The sequence below is a fragment of the Ambystoma mexicanum genome, chromosome 2p (genome assembly GCF_040938575.1).
Source record: "Ambystoma mexicanum isolate Mex_15411 chromosome 2p, UKY_AmexF1_1, whole genome shotgun sequence".
Taxonomy (NCBI): domain Eukaryota; kingdom Metazoa; phylum Chordata; class Amphibia; order Caudata; family Ambystomatidae; genus Ambystoma; species Ambystoma mexicanum.
The window spans coordinates 562,500,505-562,513,017 of NC_090923.1; the positions used below are offsets into that span (position 1 = coordinate 562,500,505).

At 42.9% G+C, this 12,513-nt stretch overlaps 1 protein-coding gene across 12 annotated transcripts in view; it reads right to left on the reverse strand.

The window, feature by feature from the left end:
• NPRL2 (NPR2 like, GATOR1 complex subunit) overlaps positions 1-12,513 on the reverse strand; it is a 717,787-nt gene that overhangs the window by 285,880 nt on the left and 419,394 nt on the right. For all 12 annotated transcript variants that reach the window (XM_069644051.1, XM_069644050.1, XM_069644042.1 and 9 more), the window contains one exon: positions 9,174-9,271. In XM_069644051.1, the coding sequence (XP_069500152.1) occupies positions 9,174-9,271 (98 nt within the window). The remainder of the gene's footprint in view (positions 1-9,173; positions 9,272-12,513) is intronic.

Here is a 12,513-nt window from a genome sequence, read left to right on the forward strand (position 1 = left end):
AGAGTCTCCAGGGTTATCTATTCACCCGGACACTACCTCCCCTCCATTTAGTCTGCCGGTAAGGATACGTCCATCACCCTATTCTTAACCCTGTCAGAGAAATGGAGAAAAGTCACAAAAGCTTAGACTGAGAAAACTGGACTCTACCACCTATACTCAACAGTGGTCAAATCATGGTCAGCGCATAACACCGGAAAAAAGACCTATGACCTTAACCGCAAGTCTACCCTATCTCCTTTGCCTGAATCCAACAAGTCCAAAGACAAAAGGGCAATGCCAAACCAGCATAGATCTAGGGAACCTCTCTCAAATTAGCCTAGAACATGTACAACGAAGAGCCCATCGGGTCGATCAATGGGAATCACAAAGAAGCCTCAATATGTCAACAGCCGGACTTTTGGGCCATCTACCCAAAACCCGAAAGATCGCTCCTTCAAACTTGAGCAAATTTTGCACAAGGATGATGACCTCATCCTCAATCATCGAACATTGATGGACTTATTTAATTGTATCCCAAACCTGCGTCATTTATCATCTGCGGACCTGAGAATCATGGAGTTTGGCGATGAGTGCTGCACTGATTCCATCTACCTCCATATTACCTTGCCAGTGGCAAGGGGCATGTTGACCGACGCGGCAGAAACCCTCCTCATGCTGAGTTTTGACATAACCCTAGCTTAAGGATTTGGAGCCTCATACCTTGCAAGAGGCTTAACATGTAACATCAAGGTCGGAGCCCAGCAACGAAAGGTCAGAAAGCAGCGAACATATACAAGAATCACAGAACATTCAATCTGTAGCAAATTACCAAGATCACCTGCTGACAGGCCAAGTCCCGGTCGGTATGAGTAGCAAACTGAGTGTTACTATCCAGCCGGATCTAGCCCTTCGACAAGTCGGCAGTATTAGATCACTACTTCAATTTGTGGCAGCGCAATGCAAAACGTTGGATTGGTCTTGGGTGTCAAGAGCCTCAATACTTCAAGACAATCTCTAGCCATCTGTGCCACTCCACGTGCTACCAAATGAGACCCTACAGAAATCTAGAGAGTTACAGAGGCCCACCCAATTGAAAATGATGTCCTGGAACACACAAGGATTTATACACCGCACGAAACCTAGTGAAATAAATCTTGGAGCCTACCACTTACTTTGCCTTCAAGAAACTTGGCTGTGTGAGATTCCCATCTTAGGCGGTTTCGAGATAACACGGAGTGCTGCGATTAAAGGGAAAAAGGGACGCCCATCTTCTGGCTTATTAACCACAGTTGAAATTGGTAGCCTTTTGAACCTTATTAAGAGCATTTCTTCTAGTGTGACGTCGCAGGAACTTCTCCTAGGCTGGGAGGTGGCGAATAATCCGCAAGGCAATGGGACAGTAGCCAAGATGAGAATTATTAACGTTTATTGGAACTCTGCGTTAATATCCAACGAGACATTCACTGACCAGATTTCAGATCAAATCGATGATGCATATATAAATCAGCAGCCTGAATATGTGGAGATCTAAATACCCTATGCTTGGCAAGTGACTGAGCAGCGAGACTTGGAGCACGGGAATGCACGTTCTATCAGAGGTGCCCTGTGGGGAAGGTTAATGGCCTCCAAGGACATGCATATGTTGAATGGTAATATTAAGGGAGACATTCTTGCTGCAGTAACATGGGAGAGCGAGGGTCGCTTCAATTATAGATTACATCTTAGTCTCCAGAAAATTCCTTCCCCTGGTCACCACATTCAAAGAAATCAAAACTTTTAATAGCGACCACCATATGCTATTCCTAGAATGGTCAGCATTTACATCTAGTACCCGGCAAAGGATGGCGGTGGCGGTATTAGTCTGCAATGGCAGATCACAATTAAGACTCCAAAACACTAGCTTTAGGAAACTTACAGTTGATTTCGGCCAGGTAGGCCCCACAGTGGAATACACCCCACTTCTCGAACAATATTGTATCAGAACCAGCAACAGATCACGGCGACCTGAGAATTATTTACACGTCTTTAACATGGAATTGGTCACCCGGAGAAAACTGGTCAGGGAGCTTTTAAGGACGGCAAAAAAAATCAAAACTCCCAAGGACCTCGAGAATCTGTGCATCGGGAAACGAAAGTATAAAAACCGGCTTACCTCCATAACATCAACAATGTATCAGAAGGATTCAGATATAGACAGAAAAAGGGGCCACTCAGTGGCCACAGTGGTCTGCCCCGGGGGGGAAACATACCAGTAAGGGGCGGAATCTATAATCTCAACAAAACAAAGATACTGGTATGCTAAGGGTTGGCCAGTGTGAAATGAAAAATAAATTCGAGATGTTCACCCGGTCTCAACCCATGTAACCATAATGGTTATAGATGTTGCATGCAAATGTGTGTACTAGAACACTCCTTGAAAATAAACAGATTGTAGGAGAGATTGATGTTAAAACTTTATATCAGAAAATTGGTACATATAATAAAATGAAATCCAACTTGCAAGAACATATACAATCAAGAACATAAACTTAAATCTCCCATTTGTAGATTGAGTGTGAAAACTTTCAAACAATCAAAAAAATGAAAAATTAGTACATTGTAAAAAAACCTAAAGCACTTTTCAATATTGACAAAAAACCAGTTGCTTGTCACTGGGATGCTTGATTAAATCGGGAGCAAAAAAACAGAAAGACAAAAAAGAGAGTAATAAATACAACTGCAACTCTATTCAACCTAATAAGAAATAGAGCAAATGAGCAATGTTCATTAGTGATTAGGATCAATTCCCGAAGCTGAAGGTATTGTGTGTCGGGATAGGGTCTGCCTAGGATTCAGAGACAATGCTCAGGTCACTCGTAGGTAATAAAAAGAGGCCTTTTTGTACATTGGTTAAGTCAGTGGGCTATACACCAAATGATGACCAATCAAATGCCATTAGTGAGACCAGGTGGATCTGACTTTTTGAGATACGACGGGGAACAAATAAATGTACTTTCAACTTTGTCCACGCGGGCGTTGGGCCCCTGGGTCTTCGCAAATAACATTGATGACATCCAAAGGCGTATTGAAAACCTGAACAGCTTGCGAGCCCTGGGCCTGGATGGCCATTCGAACTTCATGTTGAAGGAACACCCTCAGGCGTGCGCCAGATTTATCCACGGTCTGCTTCTTCAGGTGACTACAGCTCATCAAATCCCAACCTCCTGGAGGAGGGCGATTGTGGTCCCTATTTTCAAAAAAGGTAAGAGGGAAAATCCCAAGAATTATCGACCCATCGCCCTGCTGGATGTTATTTGGAAACTCTATGGTTCTATCATTCTGGAACATTTTCAGAACTTGTGCTCCCGCTCAGGATGTAACAACCCCTTTCAAACGGGTTTCGTTAAAGGCATCAGGACTTCTATTAACATCTTGCTGTTGAAAATGCTTAAAAGCCGGGAACGCGATGGAAAGCCTAAGATCTTTATGGCCTTCGTCGATCTGGTCCAGGCTTTTGATCAAATCAAGCATCATCAATTGTGGGAGAAGCTAGAGGCAGAGAACTGTCCGGCGGAACTGTTGGACCCTATAATAATCATGCATTCTGATACATCATTGAGAGTCCGCTTGGATCAATCTGGTCTTTTATCGAATGAAATCTTAACATACAAAGGGGTTAAGCAGGGCTGTCCCATGGCTGCGGTCCTGTTTAATTTTTTCCTGGTGGATATGAAGTCTATTGATTCCGCATTAAGAGCTTTTCCCCCCGAACAGTGGGGGGGGAGCTCCGCCTGCCTAGATTACTCTACGCAGATGATGTGGTCTTAATAAACCAAACTCCAGTAGGTCTCCCGATGCCAGTTGGAATCTCTCCATTTGTATATTAAGTCAAAAGCTCTCGAAATTAATATGGACAAAACTAAGATCTCGAGTTTTGGAAATTCAAACTAGGGAAACAATTCTTATGTCTCTTCCCTAGAAGGGGAGCAAATTGACCAAGTTGGATCCCTTAAGTACGTGGGTGTCTGGCTAAGTGATGCTCAATTAGAGGCCCCTATAGTCTCTCAGTTAAGAGCAAAAAGTAAAATCCTCGCAAGCCAGGCTTGAGCGTTGAACCGCAAGTTTGGCCGCTTTTCGATAATTCCGATGTTAACATTTTATAAATCGAAAGTGTTTCCTGCCCTGACCTACGGCACCGAGGCAATGTTAGTTAGGTCTCCCGTCTTTAAAGCTAACTGTGGATTGGAATAGTTTGGCACTTCTTGGTAAATGCTTTCGTCCTCCCGGTCCTGAGATTCTGGACCTGCTTCATAGAGAAATAACCCAATACAAAAACTCCATGCTAAATAGATGGAGAATCAACTCACTTAGTAAACTGGAAGAAATTGGGGGCTCCCTGGAAACATTACTTTCAAATCCAACATGGATCAAGAAGAAACTGAAAATTCAGGACTGGATTAAAACTCTGTAATCTGCCGCTAGCTACCAGTCGGTGGCGCATTTGACGCTGGAGCCACGGAAATTGGATGTTGTGCACAATTATTTAAAACAATTCCCTAACAGAATGTTTAGGGATCAATTCTTGCGAGCACACTTGAGCTTATTACCAACAAACGAGATTCGGGCGATCCGTGGTCAATCTTTGGAGAACACCTGCTGTTTTTGTAAAGACAACTCTGTAGTTGAAACAGTGAAGCACCTCATTCTTTTTTGCCCGGCTCTCTCAGACGCACAAACAAAACAATTTGGATATATGTTGTCTGAGTATCGGATATTAGACTCGGAAGGAAGGTAGAGTATCTTGATGGAGGGAAGCAGGACTTGCCATGTGATTGCGGTGGTTAAATATTTAGTAAAACTGTTTTAAGAAAAATTGACGATTTAGTTAAAAACATTTTTAGGAAGGAAATGCTAAGAAATCCTGACATTTCTGTTTTGATTGCTAAAAAATTGTATTCAATTAAATGCAAATAACATTTTTAAAAATAGCAGTTTCCTCCTTTGTATCTACATGGACTACTGGTCCAAACCTATCTATGGAGCAGTTTGGGTGAAAGCAGGGTTACAAGGTCCTAAATGTCTGTTTCCTATTTTTTGTTTGCAGTATTTTACTCCCCATTTTAATTTTTTGGGAGCATTTCCCTATTTTTATGGAGTAAAAATGGTCGGCCCAGTTAAGTAAATGCCAGAAAGTTTTGTAGCCGGATAACAGAGCAAACATGACAGAAAGCTTGGATGTACCCAGCCTTTTTGTTTTTTTTCTAGCTCAGACGACCTGCATTCAGTTAACCAACATTTTGGACTATAGAGTCGCATTGGGTTACCAATGAGGCCTGGATAATCAAGCTTCTACTGTATATTATTTGGATCTTTTCAGAAAGCCTATGTCCATCTTCTGATCCACCTTTCCAAATGGGCAGGGACAGGTTGGTCTACTCTTCTTTCCACATAGATTTGATCTCATAAAATCCACTGCTCTCCTGGTGTTTTTACTCATTGAACTACTACTGGTTCCTTGGTGTCTTACCAGGCAGGGTGTGGTCATGTTCTGCGCTTAAGCTTTGACACTAAAAATGCTAACCTAACAATGATTTAGGGCTAGTCTCCGCCTTACTGTGCAATGGAAGCCTAAGTCAAGAGGAACACAATGTAAATACCAACTCTAGGAGCCCCACCAGCACTGGAGAAAAGTACACAGTGTTGGGTGTCCTGACCCACGTTTAAGCTATCATGCTGCAACATTTGGTGCTGTGGGCTTAGAAAATTCAAGATGGCGGAAAACCCACATGTGCGCTGAAATCCAGGAAAGCTGCGCAGTTTGTGCGCACACTAAAATGGTTGCCTCACTTGCCACCCCCCAGTGCGAGAATGAAAGGCTGGGTTGCCATGAGGGAAATGGGTTGCCAAAGGAAAAACAGTAGCGCCGGTTAGCTTCAAAGCGCTTTAAAACCACCATTGGACTACCCGCACAGTAGTCTGAAACCATTGGGAATGGCAATGCTGATTGCCAAATGCAACCTAGAATTGTGGGGAATTCATTTCTTAAATCCCAAAAATGGGTGCAGTACCAGTACTCACCACTATCCAAAAGCCGGCGTTTTAAAACCACTCTGTTTCTCTGAAGGCAAGTCAAAATGCCTATTTTCAAACATTGCAATATGTGCAAAATATTTACTGAACACCAGCAGACATTTGGCAGAATGGAGTTTTGTGTGCCTACAAAATCTGGGAAATGAAGATCATAAGACAAGGTTTATAACAAGACTGGCTGCGCTGTGGATTTCAGCAGTTTAAGTTGCACTGGATTGAAAGACACTAAAAAAAAATCTAAATGTTTAAATTGACTGAGTGACCTACTTTTGAGTGTCACATAGGTTGCAATTGTTTAAATGTCATAGTTTTGCACTTAGAATCAGCATTCTAGCTGCATGTGTAAAATTGCAAGTTAATTTAAAAAGCAACAAATAACATGACAGTAGCTGAAAGTCTGGCTTAAGGAACTTGATTCTGCCTGGCAACTACCCCCATCAGCAGTGAAACTTGAGTCACCACTGTGTTCCCAGGCCAACCTTCCTTTTGCTGCCCCCACTAAGGATATGCCATCTATCTGATAACTGAATTACCTGGGCTCTGCAAGAGAGTGGACAAAGCCCTCTTCACTCAGGCAAAGGTTTTTATTACCGCAGTCGTAAAATGTAGCTTCCTCTTGGCAGGAGCTGGGAGGAGCACTGCCTGTGAGAGCAAGCTGGCTTGGCAGAAACTGGAAAGACTGGTTTCTATACCATGTGACCTGGGAAACCACACCCCTTTGGAGCCAGAACATAACTTTAAAAAGATGAATAACTCATAGTACGGACATGTGAAAATTTTATAAATGATACCATAATTCTTGTGATTTTTCTGCCCACATTTTAAGAGGTTTTTCGACCCAGTGGCATGTTCAGGGGGGTTTTAGCGGAAAAATGGATATTACTCTAACTGTATGCATGTTAAAAATCTGAAACTTCTTCAGTTAATGTCCATACTCCCTGCACACATATATGTAAAGTTGGGTCAATGTCAGAAATTGCAAAATCAGTTAAAAAGTGAAATATGTGCCATTTCTGAATGCAAGCTCCCAGGAAGAGCAGAGTTTGAACAGGGGATACCTCCTGTAATGCATGATGGGTGCATATGATTTTAAAACAATATGTACCTCTGCAAATATGTATTTGTTTCAAATCTAGATTTGTGTGTAAATTGACAGGAGGAGTGGACTTTCTGCAGGCTGTAAAATGACATCACTCTGACTCACAGTTCATTCCCCAATCAAATGATAAATGGAAGTTTGACCAATTAGAAGCTGAGAGAGAGGTAGGGTCAGTGATGCTAGAACACACCCACATTCTAAACACATAAAAGCAGACAGACAGGACAGATAGGGACATTCAATTCCATTTGCTGCAACGCACTCTGCCTGACCATACAACATCCAGAGATCCATACTTTACCTCCAACAACCTTCAGAGAGCAGCATAGAGACTTCAAATCCATCAGGCCAGACCAGAAGCAGAGTAGAGCTGACCTGTTAGCAGAACCAGAGAGAGTTGACCCAGATCACTGTGAAGTGCAGAGACCAGAGGCGAGTTTAAAACCCTGACCAGATCCATGGCGAGGCCCATTTCACTCAAGAATATAGTGTGAGTACCTAGAAAACTGTGCAGAACCAATCTCTTAGTTTAAATTCATCTAATTCAATCTATTTAACCTAAGTAGAACTGCCTCCTAGCTGTCACCTGTCATTTCTAGTTGCAAGCTGCACTTGTCATTTTGAGCTTTTGAAATTTGCAAACCCAAAAACGACCTTTATTAAATCGCTCATATCTCCGCGACCGTTTGGGCTAGAGACTTGCAGTAACTTTCCTCTGATAGCTTAGAATCGTAGCTTTGAATCGCACCAAGAACCGCATTCCTACCCCTTATAGTTTTACCGCAATCGCGGAACACGCATCCGCGAATTTTACCGCGATTTGCAATTTCTTCACATGTAAAAACTGCTGCTGTTTGCCTTCCATTTGCCAGAAATTCGTTTGACCTGCTAACTATCCCTGCATCATTGCTAGTGTGAGCCTGGACTAATATTAACTAGATACCACTCACCCTGAACCTCTGAAAGGGAATTAAAAGCGTTTCCAGCATATTTCTCATTCATTGCCAGCACATATCAAAGCATTTGGGCCTGTGTTTTCAAAACTCCTATCTGTGTTTTAAACTTCTGTTGTCTAAGCTTGGGGGGGATTGAACTGATTACATTGATTGCATTTCTGAGAACTGTGTGCTCTCCTCCCATTTCCTTGCATTGCATAAAGAGGGGGGGAGTGAATAGCCAGAGAAAAGTGATTACATTGTTTGGTTGAAATCATATTGAGTATTTTCTGTACTGCATTCATTGAATATTGCATCCACCTGAGCTTACATAAAGCATCCTCTACCACATTATAATTTTGTTCCTATTTACCAGTGTGCTACCTTACCCATTTCATCTCAACTCATTGGTGATTATAAGAAGTGTGCTAGTGCCAGATTCTCCGTTGTTGATCTTTATCATATCAGATTAAGTGTGCTATTCAATTATTAACTTATTATAAAGTGTGATATATATCTATTGTTTAAAGTATCAAATAAACCCTTTTAACTTGCAAAACAGAACTACTTCTTGGCTCAGTGGGGTCAGGGGGATTCCAAGAGAGGGGTGTTATATAGGGGTAGTCATCCAGAACGCATGAACTGGACCTAAAGATATATCAATAAGGGTTTTCATTCAGTATTCTAGACTAGGCGTTAACTTAGCTGTAGTGCTGAATTGAATCCTCTTACAAATGGGATCAGATTCATCCCAAACACTCCTGCCCAAGAGAGTTACTGGTATAAACATTTAGGCTACCGGCACAATCAATGTTCATTGCAGAATAGAGGGACGTGCGGGTCCTACTTTAGGTATGGAACTGTGACATGCAAAATTTCAGGTACAGAAAGTAAAAACTTGAAACAAAGAAGTAATGAACTTGCACCAATGAACGGCATGCCGTACAAGGTTTTAATACAAAAGGTATAAACCACACTAAAGATGCCTACATGAAATACAAGCTGAAGTCAACTATGGCTCCACTTAATAGCTTTGAAAGAAAAATAAAGTGTCCTGCCTTTCGCCCTTTTCACAAGTTTTCTCTACTCACAGAAGATTTTGTGTGGCTATCCGCACTAGGTTCAGTTCCACATCTGCTTCAGCTGCAATTTTCTGAATATGTCGAAATCCATCAATGTATGGTAAAATCTGCAAAAAAAAAAGTAGCATTTTCAAAAGGAGAAAATGTACAGGTGTACAACTAAGCCAAGTATGAATGCTATGAAGAGCGATCGATGAGTACATACAAGGAATACAGATGAGGAATAGAGTGATGTACAGTGTTTTATGAAGAAATGTATAGGTGTGCTAACTGCTAAAAAAAATTAAAAAAATAATTTGGCATTTATATAGCGCTACGAACCCGAAGGTATCTGAGCGCTGCTTTTTATTACACACGGTGTGTTGTGCTCATTTATCGACCTCGGAAGGATGAAAGGCTGAGTTTGGCCCTGCCGGGATTCGAACCGGCGTTAGCAGGCTCTGCACAGATGTCAAAGCGAGCGCTCTACTCGCTGTGCCACTTGACCAGCTGAATATGGAGTAGGGGTACTGTATGTCGAGTAAAGTGTAAACAATGGATATGGTGAATGGTGTCAATGTACTGGTTGTGAACAGTGGTGTAGAGATACTGACTTTGTTATAATGTTCTACAATAGCTGGGATGGAAATTTCGTTGGAATCTCAGCTGTCCAGATGGTTTAAAGTACTGGCTGTGGAAGACGGTGTAGGAATATTAGATGCTAGTGATAGTGTTATTGGTGTACTTGATATAGGGGAGGTGTTTCACGGCTGGCTTTGAGGCATGACCACTACGTTAAATGTACTCTTAAAGGGGGTTTAGTACACGTGTGTAAAGGATGAGGCATGAAGTGCTTCTGAAAGGTTAAATATTGAGAGGTAGCAGATGTTCACCACTGTAATACAAGCTTCATCACACCACAGCAGTGTACATCCACCCTTAAAATTAACATTACCAACTTGGCATAAATGGCTTTGATGTCAAGTAAATACCTAACCACTGCGCAATAGACTAAGTCCACTGTGAGGGTGCAGAAGTAAGGTCCGGACACAAAGGTGCCATGTTTTTGGGAAGAAACTTGTATTATTCAAGAATGGGTTGTGAAAATACCTCTCTATCCCTAAAACTAGGAGAGGTTGCCCTGCCTCAAAGAAAAATTAAGGAAATTGTCAGAACGTCCAAAACTATGAAGTCTGTCACTGTCGTGTCTCAAAAAGCCTACCTTTGTCCTCAACACTTAACCCAACGGTGCAAGGATGATCTCCCCCAAAATAAAGTGGTCTTTGTAGATGGAACCAACAGAAAAGTTCCCAGTCTCTCGGCTAATCAAAACTGGTGAAAATAAAGAAATGTACACAAAAGTATATCTAATGTATGTATATCCAAGTCTAGGGTTGTAATCCTTTCCCCTAGATTCCTCCTTGTACTACTTTCTCTCCTTCTGGGCCTCTCCAGCCTGTATTTTCTAGAGCAAATGTCAACGGGTAGTTCACAATAATATGCTTCTTAGATTTCTACTGTTTTATCCCAGCAACCTAGGACACTCCTACCAAGCGTAGGATTCCTTTTTACTAATTATTCTCATCTCATTTTGGGTGTGGTCCCAGACATGCAGTACTCGGAACGGCTTGGTTCACTCTCCTGCCAAACCTTTGTCCTCATGAACTGTCCCTTTTTGGGTGCGAGTCCCAGGCTCGCAACATTCCAAACAGCTTGGTTAACTCTCCTGCCAAACCTCTGTCCTCTCATGGGCCGTCTCTCTTTGGGGTCGGGTCCCAGACTCGCAATATTCTGAATAGCCTTTTTTCTGTTTAAACCGTCCCAGACTCGTAATATTCAGCACTTTTTGGTTTACTCTCCTGCCAAGCAACTGTCCTCTTGTGGACTGTTTTTCTTTGGGTGCAGGTCCTAAACTCGCAATATTCTGAATGGCTTCGGTTTCTCATTCAGGTGCGGGTCCCAGAGTCGCAATATTCTGAATAGCTGTGTTTATATATGGGTGTGGGTCCCAGACTCACAATTAATTCCCAGGTTCCCAGACCCTCTTATTCCAGCTTCCGCCTTTACCCCTGGCTTCCCCAGACCTCCAGCATCTTTTGGGTAACCCGCATACCTGTTTGCTTCTTCCTTGCAGGTACCAGCATTTCCTGAGCAGCTGCTTCTTCTCTCAAGGCTCCAGTAGCATTCGGGCTCTGGAATTGTCTGCTGGGGCTCTGTGGACGTCTGCTTCTCCCAGATGGTGCGTCCTCTCTCGCGGACGCTTTGCCAGTTCCTGGGATGCCTGGAGGTTTTACTTGGCTGCAGCCCGAGCAGTTCTTCCTTCCTGGACTACATGGGTTCTCATCCTCTGTTCACGGCTTCCCCTCTGCTGGCTCTCTTCTGCTCAACCGGTACACGGCTTGCTTGAATCCTCCTTGGAGGACAGCTCTCTCTCTCTCTCTCTGTCCCAGCTGAGCTCTTTTGTTTAAACCCCTTGCGCTGGATAGTGGAATTGGTTTTGGCCAATCATATACAGTGAGAAGCTAGAGCGTTCACTTTGCTTCTCCAGAGTGATCCTTGGACTCCTGGTCATCATCTTCTCAGTACTCAAAATAGAGCCATATGCTGCATACTTGGAATTCTCAGATGTTTTCGTTTTGTGAAGCATAGTAAGTTCCCAATGCTTGAAATAGAGCCATATGCAGCATTCTTTGCATTCTCTGATGTTTTGATCTTTTCAAGTATAATAGGTTGGCTAACTTGACAATAGAACACATTGGCCCCATCAAAAGAGAGTGAAGGAAAATGTGGCATTGGAAAAGGGTTTAGGTGTATTGACGGTGGGAAATACATCATTCTCCGAGTATAATCGTCCCCAATCCCATAAGGGGTTTCCTTCCCCATGAGATCCTCCCTTGGTGCACCACACCGATGGGGACTATTGTGCTATGGATGCCCTGCCCTAGCCCTATGGGAAAGGTCTCCGCCTACGGGAGAAGGGACGGCATCCACAGATTCGTTACACCACCAACTTCACTGAATAAATTACCAGAAGCTAATCATTTATTTTCTCAGCACCAACCACATGCAGATGCGTTCAAGCAACCTACAGACTTGAATTGACACAAGAGGAGAGTAAGAAGCATGTGAAGGTCGATTGTGCCCAGCCCCCAGTGATTAGGTTTTTAACAGAAGTTGGTGCAATCATGTGACTTGGAGAAAGGTTTCTGTGCAGTCCTCAAAGTTCCTACTCAAAACTAGGTCCTGCATCCTTACTTTGTTGAGCCTGGGGTTGAGTGTAGATGTGCAGAAGACAATGCAAATCCAAAGGTGACTCATGAGAAAGCTATGGAGGTCCATGCGAAGCCCGAACACGTACCTGTGGACACCA